The 25583-nt window shown below is 38.4% G+C and overlaps 1 protein-coding gene across 1 annotated transcript in view; it reads right to left on the bottom strand.

The window, feature by feature from the left end:
• Nucleotides 1-5894: 5894 nt before the first annotated feature.
• The window catches only part of MCTP1 (multiple C2 and transmembrane domain containing 1), a gene marked incomplete at its 3' end in the record, with an annotated part of 232985 nt that continues 213296 nt past the window's right edge, over nt 5895-25583 (bottom strand). Inside the window, exons 16-18 of the mRNA XM_079548229.1 lie at nt 25250-25369; nt 6943-6996; nt 5895-5930 (exon numbers count right to left, since the gene is read on the bottom strand). Coding sequence (XP_079404355.1) covers nt 5895-5930; nt 6943-6996; nt 25250-25369 — 210 coding nt within the window. The remainder of the gene's footprint in view (nt 5931-6942; nt 6997-25249; nt 25370-25583) is intronic.

Here is a 25583-nt window from a genome sequence, read left to right on the forward strand (position 1 = left end):
TCTGGGAGAAGGTTTGCACTTAAATTATTTGGGACAAGGATGCCTGTTTTATTTTGCCAGGATTATATTTCCGGGATGATTAATCCAGCACATCCTTCACTGATCCACACATCAACATTAAGAAAACAATGTAGAATCCACTGACTCATTCATATTTCAAACCGCACACAGAATACATTCATATTATTTGCAAAAGTCTGTGATTTGTTTTCCCAGAATACTATATCTGTCTGCAACATGTGATCAACTGTCCTTCCAAATTTTTGTAGCTCACATTGCCATTTTTCTCACAAGCATTGCAGTGAAACAAAAATCACTGACTGGCTTTAAAGGCAGATTTTCAGCTGTGTTGTATAAACGCAAATTTTCAATTGTGCTGTGTGCAACCTCCCTTCAGCTGCAAATCACATCTGAAAACATGGACTCTGACGTGCTATCCGTTTTGCAGGAAGACACATTGCTGGGCATCACCATGTTCTGCCATTTCATAATTTACACTCATGTATGCTGTGTCAGGCACTTATCCCACTACTAGGGACAGGGTCCACACTGCATTCACACTAACACATCTCAAACCATCTCACTCTTCTACCAGGCTTCCAAATTGGTGTCTTACCCATTACCATCTCTGCCCTCTGTGAGACTTGGATGAAGACCTGTTCATATCATGGACAATACATTTGGCTGCAGAACAAGTTCAAGAAGTGTCTCTCTAAAACAGCCATTTAAGGCTGGTCTTTGATAAAGTAGAAGACTATGAGTAAACTTAATGAAGTATCCAAGGGGCTGACAAATACTCATGTATAGGAGGTAGACAGGCTTGCCTGCAGTTGTATGTGGTTTGTGACAGTGGCCTAAACCCTCATCTCATGAGTCTGCACGGAAAAATACATTAAAAAATATGTTAGAAAATGAGAAATGGCCTGTTCTCCCTCCATATTACAAATGAATGCCTTTGCAGCTAAGGAGCCAAACAACAGAATCACAGAATCACAAAATCACCAAGATTGGAAAAGACCTACAAGACCATCCAGTCCAACCATCCACTATCACCAATAGCTCTCACTAACCCATATCCCTCAACACAAAATCCAGTCGTTCCTTGAACACCTCCAGGGTCAGTGACTCCACCACCTCCCTGGGCAGCCCATTCCACTGCCTGACCACTCTTACAGAGAAGTAGTATTTCCTAATGTCCAGCCTAAATCTCCCCTGCCGTAGCTTGAAGCCATTCCCTTTAGTCCTATTACCAGTTACACAAGAGAAGAGGCCAAGCCCCAGCTCACTACAACTCCGTTCAGGAAGTTATAGAGAGCAATAAGGTCTCCCCTGAGCCTCCTCTTCTCCAGACTGAACAACCCCAGCTGCTTCAGCCGCTCCTCTTAAGCCCTGTGCTCCAGACCCCTCACCAGCTTTGCTGCTCTTCTTTGAACCCGCTTCAGGGCCTCAATGTCTTTCTTGCAGTGAGGGGCCCAAAACTGGACACAGCACTCGAGGTGCGGCCTCACCAGAGCTGAGTACAGGGGGACAATCACTGCCCTGTTCCTGCTGGCAACGCCGCTTCTGATGCAAGCAACCTGCATGATGACAAAGCTTGGCTCAGAAGTGACCCTTTCCTGAGTCACTGAGAAGACCATACAGATGCTTTTCTTACACCTCATTTCATACAGACACCTTTTGAGCAACTCGGTAAAATCAAACCTTTGCCTAGTTTCAAACCCTTCAAATTGGCTTAGTTATGTTAAGGAGTAATATTAAGGCTAGAGGAAAAACGTAGGACAAAATTATGTCACATTCTGAAACAGCTAACATAATTAAGACATGGTCTTCATTTGATTTAATAATTTATTGAATTATACTTGGATTACTTAATAAATGAAGAACGTTACCCACACTATATCTGTCACAGGTGAAAAAAACCCACATATATGGATCAGTGTAATTCATTCAATAGTTTACACAGACTCACAGTCCTCCAGAGACAATTTCACACACCTTGGGCACCAAAGACAAATCTCAGATTCTGATCTCATTAATTTGTTTTACTCCACTAATTTTGATAGCATTGCAAGAATGCACTGAGAGAAACAGCATGATCTTGCTAAAACTCAATTTGTGAGGTGGCTTTCAGTCATGTGTTTGCAAAGGTGCATACTCCGATCATGAAGTCTATTTGATGCCCTTTCCTGAGTAGAATGAAATTGATTTTTGGGGAAGTGCCTATATGAAAGGTCCACGTGATATAAGGTACATCCAGGCTATGGCAAGTTCAGAGGTAGGATGACCGAAAGATCAGAAAATAGAATCAGCTGATATTCCAGTTTATGCCCTGAAGAAGCCAACCTATCATCCCTCCTTCATACAACCATGATACAAACATCACAATCTTTACCACTGTCTCTCTGTGAATAATTAAACTGAGCTAAAACAAACTGCACTGACTTTTGCTGCTTTTTCAGACTGATCACTTCAAGGTTTGTTTCTTAAGTACTGACAATCTAGCAAAGTTTTCAGGGGACTGCAGTTTCATATGTCGTTACAGTTTGAATGGAAACTCTTAACATTTCAGTATTTACAGTTGGTGTTTGCATGTTTCATGAATGCATCATTCTAATGGTGGAATAAAACTGCAGCTTAACCAATGTACTTATCTGTTACATTTTGGAATTTTCTCTTTTTACTTCACTCACTACCTGTTCCTTTATTGTTTTTCCACTATTTATTTTATAGGAACTGACTATGACTACAATAAACTGCAATCTTATCTTTTATAGGATACAATCTGCTATAGTGGAGTTACCTATTCTTCGTGATCTAGTAATGGTAAAAAATGCAGGAGATGTTTTATGAATGTATCTTGCCTTGAAAACAAGGCTGTTACCTCTTGGCCAAGATGATTACAAGTTTTAGAAAGACTTTAAGTTGACTCAACTTTTTTTCATTTACAAAAGCTACAAAAGTGGTCTTGAAGCATAAGAACATTGCAAAGTATTTCTGAAAGAATGGAAGCCTAAAGAGAGAATAGCTGGAAGCTCAAATGATTTGCATATTCTGTATTAATAAAATATTGTTGCTGTCAACCAAATGTTAAAATAGGATAGGGTTTATATCATGAATCTTCCTCCATTAAAATCCACAATAGTAGTGTCTCTTGCTGGATCAATTCTGTGGCCTGCTGTGTGCTTCCCACACAATGCTGAGCTGAACTTCTTCGTGAATATCTGAAATCTTATGAGGAACTTTTTCAAAGAATAAAGCACCTGAACTTCAAAAATGACAAACTAAAATCTTTATTACATACATAGATTATGCCTACTGACCATTACATTATTATTATATAACTGTTTAAAAAAATTTTGGTAGATTGTTAATAACTTGACTTCCAGTAAATCATCTACCCTCTGTGCTAGTGTGAAAGCCAGTGTTTGGAAGGGAACCAAAAAGTAAGGAGGGAGAGGAGAAAGAAATCACATTAAACTGTAAATCTGCGGTTAGCACAGGTTTAGCAAGACATACAGAACATATGGAATGAAGAATCTAGTGCAATTTCTTTGGAAACTAGTATTAAACCTATGACAAATGCCTGAGCCAAACAAATCTCAGTTCCTAGACACATGATGTGACAAACAAAATTAGAAAAAGAGTATTTTCCACCTTAAACACTACTTTGTATCTGATACAGGAAAAAGTATACTATCCATTTTTAACTAGTCATATTGAAACTGAAGATGAAAATTAATATTCCCCAGTCAAAAACACATCCTGTGACCTTGAATTGACAATACTGTCTAACTTAATTGCAGCGGAGTTTTTTTTTTGTTTTTTTTTTGTTTTTTTTTTTTTAAGTTAATAAAATCCAGAATATTAGAATGAGACTAAGCAAATTGCATGGTGTTTATCTACCCTGTCAAACTCCTCTCAGCAATACATACAATACCACTGGAATAACACATTAACTAATTACATGCACTCCACTATATATCATCCTCAGTTTATTACTTTTGTAGCTGCGCAATTTGGAGTGTCAAGTGATAGTCCTCTGTTGCACGTCCCACAACCTACATCAGCGCATGCTCACGTGGACCTCATCAAGTAGCTGAGGAGCTGCCCTTTCATTGTGAGCAAATGACTAATAGCTAAGCTGGCTCTAAAGAAAGACACTTTTCATAATCACCCAACAATCTGCTAAGTGGAAACGTATGGATAGGCTTAGGTAAAGCCTGGCAGGGGTCTTTGCTGAATAGAAAACAGGTGCTCCTGTTCTGTGCCACGTAAAACCCCATTTACCATTAAGTACAAAGGTTACAGGACTAATAACTGCCTCGTGGTAATCAAGGAAAGCTAAGACACTAGCCATGGTCAAACATCTGGGACATATTTTACATACTGGCAACATATGCTTCATTTTCAATTAAAGTGAGGCTTAGGCACATTTATTAATCTACTTACTTTTATCACATCAGAAGACTCATCGACTTAACTTTTCTATTTTACCGTATGAAGAAACAGAGAAATAACAAAAGCCAAAGGTCACTACCAGCTGGTGTTAGAAAACAAGTGCATGTTTTCTCACCAAATTTTGTTCTGCACGTAGCTTTAAGACAACACAGAAATAAATTAAAATAACATGAAATGGCACTCTTTACATTTTGACAGAAGGATGCAAAAGGACCAGCAGTAGTTGACAGGGCACGTTTGAGTGCACCACAAAGGAAAAAACCACTCTAACACACATCTAACCACAGAAAGCTCAGTTTGAATGATGCACTTATAATCTAGCCCAGTGCTAAATAATGCCCACTGTGAGAACTGTGAATATACATGGAAGTCCACACATTTTTAAGAAGTGTAATTTTCTGCTCATACAGCGTATTCAGTTATGAGAGCTCAAAATGTTTGCAGTAATGGAGACAGCTTTAAATTCATAAAAATATTCCTAAACACCTTCTGCGTAGAAAGACACTTCTTAAATACTCAGTAAAAAAGCTCACTAAATGTACATGCCAATGCAAGTAGTTACTTTTATTCAGTGTTGGTAATTGTATCCAGAAATATATACAAATTCTGTTGTCACTTCCAGAAAGCTAAATACTTGATCATGACACTGAAACCTCGAGTGGTACTTCCAACTGGGTATGCCTGCCTGGCATCTGCTGATAGCCACAAAACCGGATGGGCGTGCTAGTGAGAGGGGGCTTGCTCCCACCCTCACCATCCTCTCTTAAGGAGTTTGTTTAGCAATTTCTAAAACAACTAGGCTGTTACTACACAGGCTGACTTAAACTACAGAAGCAGTCAAGCATTATTTTTTGTGAACTAATCACAGTTATTTAAAATATCCAGGAATACACACACTGCTGGGACTGTACTTTTGCGCTAGCTCTAATAATAAAGCAGGAGCAAACAGGAGAAAATGGCCTCAAATGGATGGCAGATCGGTGTTTATCAGAAGAGAAATGATGATTCAAAGCCAGCATGTTGCGTTAAAATACAAGCTACACAGCTGACCTTTGCAATAAATCATATATTTTATTGCCAGAAGTACATGCTCATATCATTAGTGTTAAAAACCATCACCTACGTGTTTCGTAAAAAAGGTTTTGTTGCTGCAGTGTTTGCCAATTGTGAAATGATGTAGCTAACGATTTAAGTGATGTATAGAAGAATTTCACATAATATCTTTCTGTCAGTTGTAAAATGTTTGAGCTGGCAACAGAATGAGGAAAATACATTCTTTTTTTTTTTTATCATTTCTCAGATCTTAGGTGTTAGCTAACAGAAAAATAGTAATTCACGGGATTAACTAATCACAATGAATTTTCTGACATTTCAAATGCTGCTGCCAGCATATGAATTCTTGGTATATAACTGTACATCTCAACTAGAAACAAAGGTCAAGGACATAAATTAGATACATTGTTTTTTCTCCTCTAAAAGAAAAAAAAGAAAATCATTGCATTTTTATAACTTTCTGTAAGTGGGGAAAAATCTATGAAGGACAAAAAAACCTTTATTTTAATTTAGAGTTCTTGTAAAATTGTGAGGTTTTTTTTCCTTTTCTTTTTTCCTTTTCTTTCACAGGTATCATCTTACTGGGATGAAAATACCAGAAACGACAGGACTCTCTGCTCTGTACTTGTTTTGTCAGAAAGCTGTCCCGCCAGCGCTAGCCATTGCTTTCGTGGTGCAAGGTCATTCTAATTTCTTCTCTCCGTTCTTCCCTTCTCCCTGGGGGACAACCAATCCAAGCAGTCCCATAGCTTGGCTCAATAAGATGTGGAAACGAGCTGTTATTTACTGTGGTTGCAATCTTCAACCCAATCAGCAACCTCCAAAGTGAACCACGTTTCCTCAAATAGCCAAATGATCTGCAATAGTTTCCCAGCTTGCTAGGCCACAACTCCAGTTTCAAATCAAATGGACGCCTATGAGAATTGTGATTATTTAAATGTCATACAGAGTGCAAAATATTTCAGCCATTCTTCTACCAAGTAATCCTTTGAAAATTATAGATGTCAATATCCTGTCTTTAACCAGTATGGAGTTGCTATTTTTACACCACTTTCCCCCTGAAGTGCAGCCCTATTTGTAATACTCAAGACAGGACAAATTTTTGTCCTTCAAAAACAGTTGTCACTGCAGTTATCTTCACAAGAGCTATCAAGTTCCAGACAAGCTGAATTATTTTTGTTCCTGGCAGAAAAAATATTTGACCCAGCTCTGGACCAAGAAAAAAAAAAAAAAAAAAAAAAAAAAAAAAGGCAGGATTTATAGTCCTCTATCCTTTCCTGCAATACACAGTAGCATTGTTAGGATGATAAACAGCTCTGTCCAATTTTCTGGACTAAAACACTTCAACTCCTCTTTTAACTGTCTGTAAAAACAGTGTCATGTCTAAATTCTCCCATCCCCAGGTACCCAAGTGCTAGGAAAGATAATTACCTTGTCATCTCTGTCATCCTCTTCTTCCTCGTCCTCTAGCATGTCCTCCACTACCTGCAGACAGAAACAGCAGTAGTTGTCATGATTTAAAAAGGAAGAATTTTGTTCTGTCAATTCTAACCCTTTTGTAGATGAAAACTTTATTAACATTTGAAATAAATGCGCAGAAGGAAAATGTACAACTAGGAAAATACACTTCATCTAGAGACTCAAATTTAGGAAAGTGTTGTAGCGTTAACTGACATACATTAGGGAATTACACACTGAAAACCTTTCCTGTACAAAATGCTTGCTTGACAATTTAAGTATTTAAAAGGTAGTTCAAAATTCAATGTATGATAGTTTTAACTAAAGGAATCCTTTTTCATCTCCACTGGTGGCTGTACAGTACACACATGCTCATTTTAATTTACTGTTACCTAGAGAAACGCAACATTTCTACTAGAATTTACAGTGTACATCAAGAGATTTCTGAAAAATAAAAAAACAGGAATAAATTCATATTAGCTTGTCTCCTTCTGATTTACAACAATAACACACACCATATGTTCTATTATCTCTATGTTTCTTAATAGCAATTTTATACAATCTGTGCATCTAACTTTCTGCACGTTAATCGCTAACTAGTTGCCACATTTATACATTACGTATTTTTCAATTTAAATAGTGGAGAGAGTTCTAATTAAGTTGGTATTCTCTCATATTGGGAAAGGATGTAGCTACTTATATAATAACTTATATGCAAATATTTATTGTAATACAAAAACAGACATAAGGAAACCCAGTAAAGATCCACCTAGCCCAGCGTCATACGGGTGCTTAACAAAAAAACTATATATTATAAAACATGCATTAAAAGGTAAGCAAAATAAAAATTCATTGGTATGAAACCCTACTCCTTTGGTCTGTGTTACAGATTGGTCACCATATGAAATAACCGTGTACTTTGTTACAAAGTAAATTACAAATAACTTCAGCATACTTGTCATTTAGGATAACACATTACAACTGTAACTCCATAATCTCCCCTGAAAGACAGCAGTGATTCTCAGCGGATTCATACCCACGTCCAATAACTAAAGGACTTGAACATGATCAAGGAGCCAAATTTGGAAACAGAAAAATAGAAAAATTCAGGAAAGAGAAAGAAAAAAAGCGCACATCAAAGGCCTTTCTCAGGGTAAGCTCAACTGTCATGAAGATTCCAGATAATCATGACAGCTCTGCTTGTGGCAGAGAGTGGGAACCAGATCTTTAACGTACTTTCAGCCCAAACCATTCTGTGATTCATTCTGTTTTTCCATGTTACTGGGTCCCTTTGGAAGACAAACATATACAGTGTTTTATCACACCTAAGATAAAGCACTCTGCCTGCATGCCAGTCAACAGCACAGTTCAAAACAATTTACTTCAGATGCTCATCCTCATTTGAATCCATTGCCTAACAGATCCTTCCTATAACAGATGTGGATTTTGTTTGGGAAGGACCTTCCCTCATCAGTCTCTACTTCCCTTTAAAGTCAGCACTGTTCTATTAAAGAAAGAGGATCAGAGACAAGAACAGGAGAGTTCAGGACAATGACAGGCGAGTTGAACCTTTCAACAAGATTGGCAAGGATTGAGAACATAGTTTTGAAATGCTTGTTAGCTGCTGCTTAGTTCACTGTACCATTTTACAGACCCCATTTGGAAGCACCTCAGACACCGTTTCATGGACCTTGCTGTAGAGCAGAAGGCATTTTCAGTTTCCCAAGAACCTGCCTCAACAACTTGCTCCTCTGTTTGCAGCTCACTGTTGTCTTCCCAGTGGTTCCAATTGCTGGTGGAGATCAGCTGTAACTATACCAACAGCATAAAACAAGTCCATCCTAAAACTCCTAACATGGATAATTTCACAGACCCAGTTTAGAAAGCATCTCTGGAAATGCTTGCATCACTTCTTCTGAGGAATAGGGGAACTGAGAGGGTAAAAACAAACTCTTAAGGGCTAGAATGGGATGGAAGCCCTTTTGCCACACTGAAAAAGATCAGTAATTACATCATTAAGTGTCTAAAGCCCAAGATATATGCCTGAATCTGTTGATTCAGATATTGTCTATGCCTGGAGCTGACTAACCTCACTAGGTCTCTTACTTTTTCAACATTAATATTCCCAAGACACTTAAATAACTTTTCAAAGTACATCCAGAATTTCCTTGTCTTGACAGAGGAATGCCTACTTCACATTAGTGCTGAAGTTAACTTGGAGACAAGTAGTTGAATTGGAAACCTCTGAAACTGTTGCAAATGATGGCATCTCATATGAGATCACTTACACAACAATAATCATTCTAAATTATCCAGATAATAATACTTCAAAGTGATTTTTTTCTTCCTCATCTAATGATTTTAAAGTACTTTACAAGCGTCTACACAGTGGCAAAATGTTAAATTGTTTAAAGGATATAGAAAGTCCTTTGAAATCCCTTAAATCCCCAGGACTGAACCCAGATTTTCATCTCAAGCATTCCGTTTTTCAATTCAAAAGTCACTACCAATCTGTGTTCTTGTTCTAGGTTAGTCATACCATGAATTACATTTGGCTTTAGAGTACTGAAATATCTGGAAAGGAAAACAGAATTCAATTACTGTAGTGAAATAAAGTAATAGTGTTCTCAAGCCCAAGATACAGACTCTTCAATGTAAATGAAACTTAGTCTATGCTTTCACTTTTCTTGAAATTCTAAAGAAGAGTTAAGAAAAACAACACATGAATATTCAGACAGCATGGACAGAATAAGGTAATCCATTAAAGCTCCATAACAATGGTTTTTCAGAACTTTCACACAAATTAAAACATGAACAGTAGACTATTCAGACTTACTAGATATATGAAGAATTAGCAGATATATGAAAAATATGCTGAAGCCTCATAAAAGCTGTATATGAAGAATGAGCCTGCAACCAGGAAGCAAAAAAAATATCCAAAGAAGATTGCTTCCTTTGGGAAGGTGTTGAAGGGGTCAGGAGCACGAGTGGTGTTCTTCACTGTCCTCCCAGTGGGAAGCAGGGATCTGAGCAGAAGGAAGAGAACTGACCAGCTGAACGACTCCTCCAGGAAGGCATTGCATCCAAAAGCATAGTTGAAGAGACAGTAGACTAATGAACACAGCATAGGAAATAATCAAGGAGAGTTGGAAACTGTGATGCACTCTGAAAATGTTGATGTTATTGCCATCACAGAAACATGGCGGGATGATTCACATAACTGGAACTCCACCACTTATGGCTATAAGCTTTTTTGAAAGGAAAGGCAAAATACAAGGGGCAGGGGAGTTGCTCTCAATGTTAAGGAGTGGATAGACAGCAAGAAGCTCCTTCAGAGAAACAGTCAGGAACAGTTGGACAGCCTGCACGTTAAAATTATGGATGGGACCAATAAATGACAGTGGTGGCTGGGATTTACTATGGGCCAACTAAGAGGAACCTGTTGATGAGGCCTTCCTGTGTCAGCTACAGGAAGTTTCATGCTCACAGGCTTTCATCCTGAAGAGGGATTTCAACCACCCAGCTATCCACTGGCAAGACAGCACGGTGAGCTGCAAGCAATCCAGCTGAATCCTGAAGCCCATTGACAATAACTTTCTGGTTCAGATATTGGACAGACCAATCAGAGGTGAAGCATTGCTGGACATAGTGCTCACCAATGTGGAGATCATTAAAGATATCAAGATTGGAGGCAGCCTGGGCTGCAGCGACCATGACATGATTGAGTTCATGATCTCAAGAAACATGGGCCTGGCAAAGAGTGGAGTCAGGACTCTGAACTTCAGAAAGCAAACTTTGGCATGTTTGAGGAATTGTTGAATGAGATCTCCTGGGAAGAAGTCCTTAGAGGCAGGAGTGGAACAAAGATGGCTACTCTTTAAAGATGCCCTTCTGATAGCATAAGAGCTCTCCACCTCTCAGAATAAGAACGCGGACAGTGGAGACAGGAAACCAGCATGGCTTGGCAAGGACCTGCTGGTCAAACTGAGGGAAAAGAACTCAAAGTCTGTGAGTACAGATATTGGAAGCAAGGGTGTGCCACCTGAAAAGAATACAAGGATACTGTTCAGACTTGCAGAAATGGGATCAGAAAACCAAGGTGCAGATGAAACTGAACTTGGCAAGAAATCTTAAAAACAACATGAAGGAATTCTACGGGTACATAGGTAGAAAAGACAGGCCAAAGAAAACATACTCTCTCTGCTAAGTAAGAAAGGACAACTGGATACAACAGATATGGAGAAGGCTGAGGTACCCAGTGAGTTCTTTGCCTCTTCACTGGCAGCCAAGATTCACACATCCCTGAGCCTCATATTTCTGAACCTGAACCTCTAGGTGGGAAATGGGGGAGAAAATTTACTTCTCTATAAGGGCGGAGCAAGTCCAAGCCCTACTCATGAGACTGAAAGAAAACAGTTCCATGGGGAAGGACAATATATAACCAAGGTCCTAAGCAAGTTGGCTGATGTGGTTGCTGAGTCACTTGCCATCACATCTGAAAAGTCGTGGCTGTCAGGTGAGGCCCCTATTGGACTAGAAAAAGGGAAACACCACTCCCATTTACAAAAAAAAACACCAAAAAACAACAAAGGAGGAGGGAGAACTCAGGGAACCAGAGGCAGGTGAGCTTCATTTCTGTGCAGGGGAAGATCATGGAATAGATCCTGCTGGGAGAGATGTTAAGACACATGAGGGACCAATGGGTGATCTGAGACAGCCAATAGGTTCACCAATGGATGGTTGTGTCTGAACAAACTGGTGGCCTTAAATGATTGACTGTCTCTGTGGACAAAGGGAAGGCAACTGATGTCATCAACCCAAACTTCTGCAAGAAAGATATTGAGGCCCTGGAATGTGTTCAAAGGAGGGCAACAAAGCTGGTGAGGGGTCTGGAGCACAGGCCATATGAGGAGAGGCTGAAGGAGCTGGGAATGTTCAGCCTGGAGAAGAGGAGGCTCAGGGGAGACCTCATTGCTCTCTATAACTTCCTGAAGGGAGCTTGTAGTGAGCTGGGGGTCGGCCTCTTTCTCTCGTGTCATTAGTGATAGGACCAGAGGGAATGGCTTCAAGCTACGGCAGGGGAGATTCAGGCTGGACATTAGGAAGTATTGCTTTTCAGAAAGGGTGGTCAGGCACTGGAATGGACTGCCCAGGGAGGTGGTGGAGTCACCGATCCTGGGGGTGTTCAAGGAAAGGCTGGATGTTGTGTTGAGGGACATGGTTTAGTGGGAGCTATTGGGAATAGGTGAACGGTTGGACTGGATGATCTTTTAGGTCTTTTCCAACCTTGGTGATTCTATGATTCTATGATTCTAAGGCTTTTGACATGGTCCCCCACAACATCCTCATCTCTAAATTGAAGAGATAGGACAGATTATTTGGTGAGTAAGGAATTAGTTGGAAGGTTGCAGCCAGAAGGTTGTGGTCAATGGCTCTACATCCACGTGGAGGCTGATGATGAGCTGTGTCCCCCAGTCGGTCCATCTTGGGACAGGTACACTTTAACATTTTTATCAATTACATAGATGATGGGATTGAGTGCACTCTCAGCAAGTTTGCTGGTGACACCAAGATGAACACTGTGATTGATAAAGCAGAAGGAAGGGATGCCATCCAAAGGGACCTTGATAGACTTGAAAGGTGGGTTCTTGTGAAACTAATTCAACAAAACAAAGTGCAAACTTTTGCACCTAGGTTAAAGTAATCCCAGATACTGAGAAGAACTTGGGGGGTCCTGGTTGATGAAAAACGTTACATGAGCCAATAATGTGCACTTGTAGCCTGGGAGACAAATGGTATCATAGGTTCCATCAGAAGAGAGGCGGCAGCAGGGAGAAGAAGGTGATTGTCCTTTTCTATTCTTCCCTCATGCGGACCCAGCTGGAGTACTGCATTCAAGGCTGGGGCCTCCAACATGGAAAAGATGTGAAGCTTTTGGAGAACGTTCAGAGGAGGGCCATGAAGATGATCAGAGGGCTGGAACACCTCTCTTATGAAGATAGGCTGAAGGAACTCCGCTTGTTCAGCTTGGAAAAGAGAAGGTTGCAGGGACACTTCTCTATGGCCTTCCAGTATTTCAAGGGAGTTCATAAACATGAGGGAAATCAACTTTTTACAAGGGCAGATCGTGACAGGACAAGGGGGAATAGTTTTATCTAAAGGAAGGGAGATTTAGATTAGGTGTCAGGCAGAATTTTTTTTTTGAGAGAGTGTGAGGTGTTGGCAGAGGCTGCCAAGAGAGGCTGTGGATGTCCAACTCGTGAAAGTGTTTAAGGCTAAGCTGGATGTGGCCCTGCGCAATCTGATCTAGTACTTGATCTAGCAGCTGGCAGCCCTGCCTGTGGCACATGGGTTGGAACTTGATGATGCTTGAGGTCCCTTCCCAACCCAAGCCATTCTCTGATTCTAAGAATACTGCATAAAAATCCACAATGGATTTTTTTTTCTCCTTTGATAGAAGGTTCTTGCTATTCAAATAAAGCGTGAATGTGCTTCTTTGGTTTGAAGCAACGTAGTAGTTACTCAGATCTCTATGTCAAGCCTTATACTCTGGGGAGGTATAATGGAGAGGAGGAGGAGAAGGAAATAGAGGGAGTTGGAGAGAGAACAGGAAAAGGCATATGAGGATAAAATGAAACATTAGAGTTATTTTGTTAAAAGTTCTATGGCAAAAATCTTAGATTGTCCCTAGAACACTCACTTTAAATTATGCCTACCGATAGCTTGCTTGAAATCAAGTAGTATTAATCAAACAAAGGAAGGGCACCGGGGAAATCAGAAAGATCTAATGCAAGCAGTTAAAAGTGACATGACCTTCTGTAATGTCACTTGTCACAGACTTATGTGCCACATACTGGTAGAAGGTCTTGAAAGAACCTAATTCTTGGTACTGTTCTTTGAATGTAATACTAATACAGATGACATTTTAAAAAACGCATGTAGATGTCCTCAAAAATGGCATGTCAGCTACTCCACAGACAAACAGTAAGCAGATGTTGTTTAAATGTAGCAAAATTAGATTGTTTCTGTGCAAAATAGACCTTTTGAAAACATACTAATCACAAAAAGCAGTCTAATTCCTGCATGCTGCCTTTCCTATTGATCCATTCCCACCTTCATTGAGGTAAAAGAGTTTTGTCTATAAATATTGTACAATTCGTACTTTATACAAGATTACAGGAGCACTTGTTCTGTCACAGCAGCAACTACGTGCAGTTTTCTTGAATAAGGTTACTGCAAGGCAGCACAAATACCGTATTTGCATCATAGAAAAGACCCAAATATTTATGGACTAGAATGTTGTCTTTTTAGTTAGTTGACAACTAACTGCAACTTGTACTTATTCTAAAAATGATCTGCTGACTTACAAACAATATAGGATTCATGAGAAAACAATTTGTTGTGACTTCCAACATCAACACCTGCAAAGTATGCTTGCATTCTAGTTATTTAGAAGCATCTTGAATCAAAAATCAATGATTGCAGAGAACTTTACAATACCTCTTGAAAGCACTTTGTGGAAAAGTGGCACACTGAAACTCAAGAACACTTTTAATGAAAGGCCCTAGTCTCTCGTTACCAGCCTGCTGTTTTTCACTGCAAACAGCAAGTCACTTCATGAACTGTCTCCAGTTCTAATTTCTTCAGCTAATCCAACAACATGAAGTACACAACACTTCCCTAGATTTGCTTAAATTTTACTTGATTTAGTGCTTCAAACATAGTTGGGTTAAATGAAAAGCAAAAGAAAATAGTTTATGCTGTATCTAATGCTACAGTGTCACAATATCTGCAGAGATTTTGATTTTCATATGAAGGTATTAATTTCTGGAAGGTAAAATAAAAGAGGATGAGAATTGGTTCTGAATCACATACCTTTTACATATGTAAAGAACATAGTCAGAATTGTACTGCTCAAGGCTGTTTGGATTTCATGTAATTCATACTGCCTACATATAGACTATACCACACATGTGTGTCTAAAATTCACAGTGTTTGTGTGTACAGTAAAAAATTATATGCAGAATGTCTCAATGAAGTAGGATGCACAAAACCAGTTAGGATTTTTCAGGTAGTTTTGAAATCCTTGAACTTAAAGCAAAGGCATCCACCACCCACAAGCCCACGACAGGAGTGTTTTTGTGGCCATTTTCACAACATGATGTCTGCTCCTTTCATTGTATTGTTAAGGAGAAACTTTCTGGGAGATACAGCTTAATTAAAATGTCCATTTTTTATACCAAATTTATAAGAAAAATAAAAATAAATTAACAGATTCTGATTTAATACCATAGTAGATCTGGAATACTACTGATCCTGATTTATTCTGCTAATGTTTGACCTTGGGGTATTTCCACTGCAGTTATCATCAAGATAACTGAGCTACTAGATGTAATAATAATTAGTATGATAAGCTTGCCAGTAAGTTCAGAAGACAGTAGACTAAAAAGAGAAGTATTAGTACTTTACTGCTAAAATACTTCCTGATTTTTACAGAGACACTCAAATACGATTACTTCATCTCACAGAATGCATTTTGTTAGCTTGTTCTGGGAAGTGCTCATGTTGTAATTTAGTCTCATTGTTAATAGGAAATGAGACTTTAATATGGCTATCAGATGCTTTTTGATGCATGTTACTGATTACACGTAGTTCTGTAATATCAGCAACAGAACTTTTATTTGCAGTACAATAAATTTCTTGGCAATATGCTTGGGCAGTACATACAGTTTATTATACAAGAACACGTAACCTTTCTCCTGGTTACAGCTTTGTATGCCCTCAATATTCAGTTGTTAATGTAACTAAGAATATGTAATTTTTATTATAAAAAATGGCGTAAGTAGAAGCCCTGCTTCCCTCTATATATTTTTTCTTCAATATGTGGTTATTTTAGCTTTTTCTTGCATTTACATAATGCACTGTGAAGTGAATATTAGGTGTTTATTTGAAGTATGTCTCCATCTAAAGGCTTCAACTTGCACTGTACATTTGAAAATGTCATATCTCTGATTTTAGAGTGGTTCATTTAAATTCAGCATGACAAAAAAAAAAAAAAAACAATACCATAAAAACACTCACTGTATGGTTAACTGTCAGTGATAAGTTTACCATACAGCACTAATAAAAACTGCTTAACAAATTTTTATGATAATTCTCTGCAATAAAATAGCTTATTATATTTGTTAACAGCATAAAGGAACAATGGTGCTTTAAACTGTTATTAACTTTCTCCAAGTAATATTAACATTCCAGTAGGAGCAGATACCCTTCTCTTATAAACTAGCATTTATTCAAGCAAATCTAACCTTGTGAGCCTAACATTATGTATTACATTACAATTCGGAGCTGTAAGCTTTTCAGTAGGAAAAAAAGTGTTACTAATTTTATGGGATGTTGCATATAATATACATATTAATGCAATTTCAGTAAAATAAAAAAAAAATCAGATATTGGCATATTTTGATTAATACATTAACACTGCAGAATAATTCCAAAGTTATATTAGTCTAGACTGAATTAAAACATTTTTAAGGAAAATACAATCTCAAAAAGAATTAAAAAATTCACATGACTACTGGAATTTTTACTGTAAACTAAGCTGATCTTAGTTCATAACACATTATTTATAATAGCCACTTTAATCTGTCATGCCAATCTTGTTGCAGTTTAAATCCTGATGCAAATGAAAACAAAAGTCATTAGAACAATTTCTTAGGAAAAATGCCTCTATGTGCACTGAAGTTGAATTTTATGCTAGATGCCAAAAATATAGCAAGGTGTAATTGAACAAGTGTTGCAAAACTTACATTAACTAATCAACTGGCTTATGATAGGAAAAAAAAAAAAATTCTTTTTTTTTTTTTAAATTTATTTTATTTTTAATGCTGAAAATGTCTAGGGCTGGATTTTGACATTTTGTCTTCAAGTGACCAAAATCAGACATAATATTCCAATTCTGCAGTGCAACCGTTTTTTGTAAACGCTGCTGGGATGAGAACAGCTATACAAAGTTTTAGCACGAGGTTACTGCATTCTCAGATGTTGTAGATGAGCCTCCATGCAGGGGTTACACTGGCCATGCGGGCAGCCTCGTCTAACCGTAGCTCAGAGAGCTAACTGCAGTATTACATTCTATTATGCTGCCAGAGAGAAACGCTTCCAGCCGAACTTATATCCTTACATAGTGTACTGTGTGACTGTTAAATTAGTGCATAATGCATTTAAAATATTTATAGTGCCAACATTTAGTTAAATAACCTTTATATAAGATTTATGTTGATTTGCTCATTTCTCATTTAATGGCAAATTATGAAGAGCATGTTTCATAAAGATAATTCTCCATTTAAATTCAGCAGGCCATTAAATATTAAAATTATGTTTCTGATGCAATCTAAAGCAAATTTGTCCAGCTTCAGCGATTATTTGCACTCATAAAAATTAGACTTGATTAATAAAATTTAAATGCTTGATTAAGCTGACATTTTCATGTTTCTTTTCTGATTTATTAAAAAAGCCTCTGTCCCACAGTGGGGCACTCTCGTGTGTTTTTCCTCCCTGACTGTATGGATTGTATAGAAAGAACAAACAGCTACATGAAGACAGCGACAGTTCTCAGCAGACTGCTTAATATTCAGGCACGTGTTGCCTGTGGTCTTTGTGCTCTGACAGCACCCAGGCTGAGCACACAGGCAGGCGATGACCTATTTACAAAAGCCTTTCTAACTTCTTTTACTGACGATAACAAACGGAGAGCAGGTTTGAGATTCTGATTAATTTGGCCATGGTAAGAAGGGCTGCCTGGTTGAAAAAAAAACCTTCTGGACGTTGCTGCACTGTTCAGTGCTGTGCTGATTGCTATCTGTAACAGAATAAACATCTATTTCCAGGTACAGAGTATTTGGCTAATTAGCAGCAGTCAGCAAACACAATGTGAAACCCTTTTAAGTAATGTTTTAAACTGTTCCAGGAAAAATAACTGTTTTTCTGATTATTGGCACCATAATTTAAATTTTTTTTACATTCTATCCCCAACTCTGTATTCTCCCACTAGCCCTCATACATTGGAGAATTTAAGGCTGCTGCTGTCATATTGGAGGCCAAGTTCTCAGAGTCAAAACAGGAGGCCAAGATGTAATGGCCAACATGACTACCTTCTTTTGTACCACACTGTGAAAATGACGTATTCTAGACACAGTCTAGCTAGAATACAGGGACAATAATTACTTTTGCCATAACTTCAAAAAACTTCAGTCCTCAGCTAAAGTTCCCTGTTGTCTCCTTGGAATAAGAGGCACTGGAACTTCTAGCACAAGCATCTCAATGCTGCATCTGCAATGGATCTAAACTTGGTGTTTGCACTGTATTAATCTGCAGAAATCCTGCTAAACTTTGGAGTCATTCCTGCACACTGTAAGACTACAGTGGGTAAAACAAAACAAAACAAAACAAAAATGGTAAAGTGAGTAACTGTCTCATTATCTGCTTGCTAACTCACTTTTTCCAGGACAAATAACAGAATGCTAAAGTCAGCTCCTTTTTTGGTGGGGTTTGTTTGTACAAAATGGTGCTCTTTACCAAGGAGAAGCTGACCCAAATTCACCAAAGGTTCTGACACACTGCTGCCTTGCTCCAAAGAGATAATTATTTGGACATTAGGCAAAAAACCCGCAACTGAATTTGGGTGTTACGCTGCTAACCCAAACTCATTGTGTCTTCTTGAGGAAGCAGGGAATCCAGTGAGACGGATATACTCATGAGCATCCTTGTTTCCATTTCCATTTTTGTTTTTCTTATTTCCAGAGTACATATGGGGTTGGACTCGATGATCTCTGGAGGTCCCTTCCAACCCCTACAATTCTGTGATTCTGTGATTCTGTGATATGAAGTCAAAGAACAAAAAGAAAATCTAAGCCTACAAACAAAGGTTAAAATAAACTATCAGATAAAACCCACATATACCATAAATTTCTTTGAAGATCAGAGCAAAATTCTCTTTTTGTCCTTTCAGAGGACTATATAAAAAACATCCACAGAAACTGGTCAAAGTCTGAAAATGAAATCTAGTATTTTACTAAAGTTACTGTTCTTCTGTTCCATAATATTACCCTAAACGAGTCTATCTCTAACTCTTAAAAGAAACATATATTCTAGAAACATAAGTCATCAAAGCTTATTTCATAAAAAATCTCCACTGAAATTAAAGATGTATCATATTATTTTATACCAGTCTTACAAGATTAATAATATGCATATATACTCTATTATACAGATTCATAAGAATTTGTGTATGGCACATTAACTCCCAGCTGCTCACCATCATTTTCTATGCAATGACGTGCAACTTGAAACTTTAAGAGGAAATCAGCTATTTAACATTTCCTTTAAGGCTCTAAATATTAACAATAAATAGGATATGAACTGAAGTGATTAAAGTACTTTTCCATAGGGGTATTTATGGCAGAGGAGCATTTATAGGTAACTCCAAGCATGTGCATTATCCCGCTTACTAAATTTTAAATTACTTGGGGAAAAAAAAAAAAATCTAACAAATAATAGACCAAAAAGGCGTGTAGGATTAGTATCCTTAGTTAGAGAATCACAGGATGGCTAGGGTTTGCAGGGACTTCTTGAGGCTATCTGGCATCTGGTCCAACCCTCGTGTTGAAGTAGAGTCACCTACAAGCAGGTTGACCAGAACTGTATCAAGTCTGATCCTGAATATCTCCAAGGACGGATATTCCTCAGTCTCTCTGTATATCTTGTTCCAATGTTGGGCCACCCTCACTATAACTGTCTTTCTGGTGTTCATATGAAATACCATAAACTTCGTTTTATGCCCACTGACTCCTGTCCTGTCATGGGCACCACTAAGAGAAACTGGCTCCTTCTTCCCTTCCCATCAGTGAGCTAAACACATTAAGATCCTTCCAGGCTTCCTCTTCTCTTGGTTGAACAGTCCTAGCTCCCAGCTTCTTCCCCAATTCCTTTATCATCTTCCCTTTGCTGAACTGCATTGCCTTGACATCTTGACTTGCCACAACTAAAAATCTTGTATTCGTCCACTGTACTTCAGCTATGAGAACAAGCCCACTGCACCTCCACAATCCTGCATGCATGCAACAGCACCCTTCCCCATTACTTCAAGTTTAATACTCTCCTTATCATGTTAGCCAGCCTTCTGGGAAAGGTGAGAATGACCAACTTGGTGAAGTGGATCTTGTTTCTTCCTATCAGTCCTCAGTACTCAAAGAGGACCCCATACTTGTGAAAACAAAGTCCCTGTTGATAACAGCTGTGCAACTGGTTGTTGACCCACCAGATACAGTTGTTCCTCTTTCAACCTTTCTGCCTCAATGGCAGCACTGAGGGGAAAACCACTTAGGCACCCTATCTGTCACTTGCACCCTATCAGTCAAGGGAAAACAGGAACAGATCCAACATGCCAGCCCAGCAGCTGAGAAAATGTTGAAGTCTGTCCTAACCATAGAACAAAGAAATATGTACATAGGAAAAAAAAAAAAGAGAGACCAAACATTTTAGTTGGTAACTCATGCAAACCATGCTGCATTTGCAGTACGTTTTCTGACCACATAGTCAACTACTTTGTCTCAGAGAAGGGGACAACAGCAGCTGGAGAGCAGGAACAATTCTAATTACTTTGAGAGATTATCTGCCCATCCCTTAAGTCAGGCAGCTCTAGCAGGGAATCAGAACAGAACCAAAGTAGATTTTTTTTTTTTTTTCCCACCAGTTTCATGAGATCCTAATAATTACTGCTTAGAAATAGACAGAAATAGAAGTGAGAATAAAGATCCCAGACAGAAGTGAGAAAAAAAATTCCAGACAGCAATGCTGCAATGCTGCTCTTTTTGCAACTTTACAAAGGTGAGATCTTTTTTTCCAACATACTTGAAAACATCTTATTAACATTACTTGTACATTTCTGAAAATGAATGAAAAGAAGCTACAGACCCCATCACACTTTCTGCTAATTTGGATACAATTCTTTCAACTGCAGCCAGGTGAGGATGAATGTATCTAGTTATACAGTTATTGCAACTCAATTTAGGTTTCCCAGCAGGTAAGGCGACTTTGTATTGTTTGCCCCATGCAGCCCAGGTAGTCTGTCACCATGACAAGTTTGGTTGCCCTATACCTTCAATGTGCACAGGGCCATAAGATGCAGTGGTAGTATTTCCCTCAGCAGGTAATAGGTAATAGGAATGGCTGCTTCCAACAGCATGATGATATGAAGCTATGGCAGTGGGGATGGGAAAGTGGAAGCAGTTGCTACCTTTGTTCTCCCTCAGAGAATGTGAAAAAGACACTGGAAAAAAAGTGTGCGCATGCAGAAAGCACTCAGATCCAATCATTTCCAACCTTGTACATTTTGGTGGTGATTGCTTAAGATCAAAACAGCAGTCATAATGGAAATAGATTATATGGTGAGATCAGATACTTAGGAGTATGTCTATTAGGAAGTGCAAGAATTTAAACACTATTTTCTTAAGTCAAGAAATATCCTTGGGGAAAGAAGCTAGGTAAGCTTCAGGCAAAAATGTTGCTGCAAAATTCAGAGGAAAGCATTAAGAATGCTTTTTCTGTGGTTTTTCCTAGCTTAATACTGGAAAGAAATATTCATTCTGTGATTTTTACTTCCTGTTGTATGAGTCAATGCCAGGAATTTATTTGTTTTAGATCAGTTCTCAATTCTCACAGATTATTCAGAAAACCATCCACTAAATCTACATCTGTATCGTTTCTCCTACACTTTCCTTTGTTACAGCACAAAACCTCACCAGTTACCCCAGTATTTCATGCAAGAGTTTCCCGATGAAAACTTGCCTTTGAGAAACACAACTAATATTGACCTTCATGTACAATAGAGAACCCAACTTTTTTTTAAAATTTGTGCCAGCATTTGAGTAAAACCACAGTAACAATCAATATTACAGAGTCCAGCTGAATCCAGGAAAGAAATAATACCTAATATGCACCTTCATCTCTCCACTGGACTTTCCATCAGACTTGCAGTAGACAGATGCACTTAGGGCTCTCCCTTGCCCAGCTTTGTTGCAAATTTAATTCAATAAAGAACTTGCACATTGAACTTATCAGGAATCAAATTAAGTGGCAGAATAATCACACACTCCGATGAGCAGCAGCGCCTTTTTAGGAAGGAGTAAACTAGACCACTTTGCAGGTGAATTATACCACAAGCAATTAAGTTACAAGCTGCTTCAAAGAAACCAATGTACAAGAGGACAGACTGAAAGAAACGATGGCTGTTGAGAGAGATACTCAAATGTGAATGAGTCAAGGCTGATCCAAGGGGACAGAAACCTACTGAATCATTTCCTTTATCTGAAGTGAAGCACAGTCACTAAAATTTTCATTGATCAGATAATTGATAATTATTTTCTTGCAGAGATATTACAATGAAAAAGAACTCATTGTAACTTCTTTTCAAGGCCCAAAATCTAAGTATCTCCCATTCTCATGAAACAAATTCGAAGTACATACACTTTAACTACAGTTCTCCATGGAGTAAGAAAAAACAGCAAATATATTTATCTTCTTGCGTTAACTTAAGGATTCCAAAGTAACATTTGAAGGTAGATGTTATTTCAAAGATAAGTATCAGTGATTCACCGAGGTATAAAAGAAATCTCTAAAGACCTGGGAACAGAAGCAAAATCAGATGAATCCTGAAGCATTCTCTAGCCACCAAGAAATACTGCTTAATTACTTTAGTTCATATTTACATTTTGCATAAGAAAACAGAAATATTTAAATGACTCCTAATCTAATGATAGTATGCTAATGACCTGAGCTAAGCACTAGCAGTATTACTGAAGATTTGTGAGTTAATTAGAAAGACATTCAATAAGTCAGCAGACCACTTCATAAAAGACAGATGCTCGCTATGATGTTATAACCAAGCTCAATTCATTAAAAATGAGATCCCAACTTCCTTGTAATAAATAAAAAGTAGTAATTAGCAGCACAGATATCAAATACTTAGGAAGAATCTGACTATTTGATACAAGCCATACGGCTTGGTCTGAAACAGTCTCAGCAAAAGGAACGTTTTCAGAACATCGCTTGGTGTTCTCAACAGAGAGCCCATCAGTAGCTTCATTATTTTGTTAACAAAGTTATGCGACTCAATTAATCTTCACAGGCAGGTGTTATTTCAGAGAGAAATTAAGTGTATTGCAGCTCACAAGCAAAATCTCTCCTTTGATAAGGGATTTCAGTTACTCATAAAATCTCAGATGGAGAAGCTTTAAGCATTTCAGGCAGCAGGAGACAAAGGCCTGTGATTTAAGAAATATGCCTTTTCAAGCTTGATCTTAGGCTCTTGCTAGAAGTGACAATTTCTGGGATTAGGGAATATCTCTATCATCTCCACCCTTTATTTTAGATGACCCTTTGAAGCCTAACAATCTTAGTGATGTGGATAGGTAACACCAGTGCCAGGATCAGGGCTATATTAGCTCCTCCGGTTACTATTAATTGCAGCTACTAGACATTAGGGTCATATGACCATTGAGGCTCGAAGAAACCTGAGAAAGGGTTTAATCCAACCTCATGCCCACAGCAAGGTCAGCAATGAGGTCAGGTCAGGTTGCTCAGGGCTTTAGCCAGCCAGGTCCTGAAAACATGCAACAGAGACTGCACAGTCTCCCTGGATAGGTAACCTATTTCACTGCTTAACTGCCCTCACAACGAAAAAGATTATCCAGCCTGAACCTCTTTGGTTTCACTGTATGCCTTTTGCTCTCCCATCTGCAGGGAGCAATAAAAACCTAGCTTTGCCTTCACAATAGCCCCCTTGCAGACAGAAGAGTGCTGCTGTCTGGGTCAGCTGAAGCCCCTTCTCCAGGCTATTTTGAGCCCACTTCCCTCAGTCTCTCCTGTGGGTCAAGTGCCTCCGCACATAGCTGGCCCTCCACTCTACTCACTCCAGTTAATTAACTTTATTCTTGAATTGGGCTGTCCAAAACTGAACAGTATTCCAGATGTAATCTCACAAATACTGAGGAGAACAATTGCTTCCCCTAAACAACTGACTGCGCTTCTGGGGTTAACATAGCCCATTATGCTTGCGGTGATTCTTGCTGCTGCCACATTTACCTTCTGTCTACCAAGATATCCAGGTCCAGTTCAGGAGAACTGATCCCCTGGCAATCAATCCTCAGCCTGTATCTTTGCGTGGTATTATTCCATGCAAAGAGCAGGACTTCACATTTTTCCTTATTGAACTTAATGAGGCTTCTATTGGCTCATTCCAACAGCTCAGGTCTACCTGACACATCCACTGTATCAACTGGTTCCACTGTCCTGGTGATGGGATTGCAGTCTGTCACTAGCTACTGGACACTGATGAAGATGTTAAATGGAACAAGCTCTTGTATGCTTTGATACTCCACTTATTACCGACCTCCAGATGGAGCGTGACCCATTAAACCCTATTCTCTGAGACCAATTACACTCCTTCCCCTTTTTTCTTCTTTTACTCCACCTAGTTTTCCATCCAGCTCAGAGTGTCGTAGACAGCAGACTGCTTCTGTGGAATGAATACTGAAACAAATATTAAACTCATAAGACTGAGCAAAATCCTTAAGCTGCTTTGATACTAGAAAATTTGCATAGCACAGAATACAACTTCAATTTTTGATATGTACTCCTGAAAATGTGAACTATGCTTTTTTTAATGTCAGTTATTTTTTTTTAAATGTCAGTTATTAGTAAATGTTTGCTATTCTATATCCCAGATACAAGCATTTAATTATATAATGGCATAGACGAAGAAGAAAAGGTTTATATTAAGCTTGATGAATGGTAACATACTAAAGATAAACTGTAAAATCTAATAAAGTGTGATACATTCTGAAACTGTTGACAATTTGTAATCATTTTAACCTTTAACTTCAGTATCTGAAAGAAAAAATGCAACATAAGGACACAGTCTCACACAATCATTTCCAAAGAATTTGGCTTCCCATGACCTATAAGCCTCTCATCTCCGCTCCCACACAAACCCTATTCTGAGGATAGTATGTGCTCTATATCTTTTAAATGTATTTTCAGCAAAAATGGGCACATTCCTTGGACAGCTGGAGAAAAATTAACTTGCCAAGTGGGGAAACTGTCCACTGAGTATTCAAAAGAAAACAATTTTCGAAAAATGTCATATTTAAAAATAGTTACAAAGTTGTATCTGTTATAAAAAGAAAAGAACATACATGTGCTTGAAGTAGAGAAGACTTACTGTATCATGTTGCCTGTTATCTTTCCCTGATATGATCAAGAAGTAGTTCCATGCCAACAGCAACAACAAAGCCAGTGGTATCATGTAGAGCTCAAAGTTCCAGACCACAAAAAGGAAAAGCTAGAAGACAGAACAGGAAGAAATGTGATTCAGCTCAGCATTACACTAAGCTCTTCAGGATGGTTAAAATCAAGACCAACAAATTAAAATGATTCTAAAGTAATGATTCTAAATCACATCTATTTAGGCAGGTAAATTGTTTAAACATTTTGCTGAGTGGCCACTTACCTGTGTAAAACAACTACTAGCTATTTTATAGCTTTGTAGTTTCATT

The sequence above is a fragment of the Tetrao urogallus genome (genome assembly GCF_951394365.1).
Source record: "Tetrao urogallus genome assembly, chromosome: Z".
Classification (NCBI taxonomy): Eukaryota; Metazoa; Chordata; class Aves; order Galliformes; family Phasianidae; genus Tetrao; species Tetrao urogallus.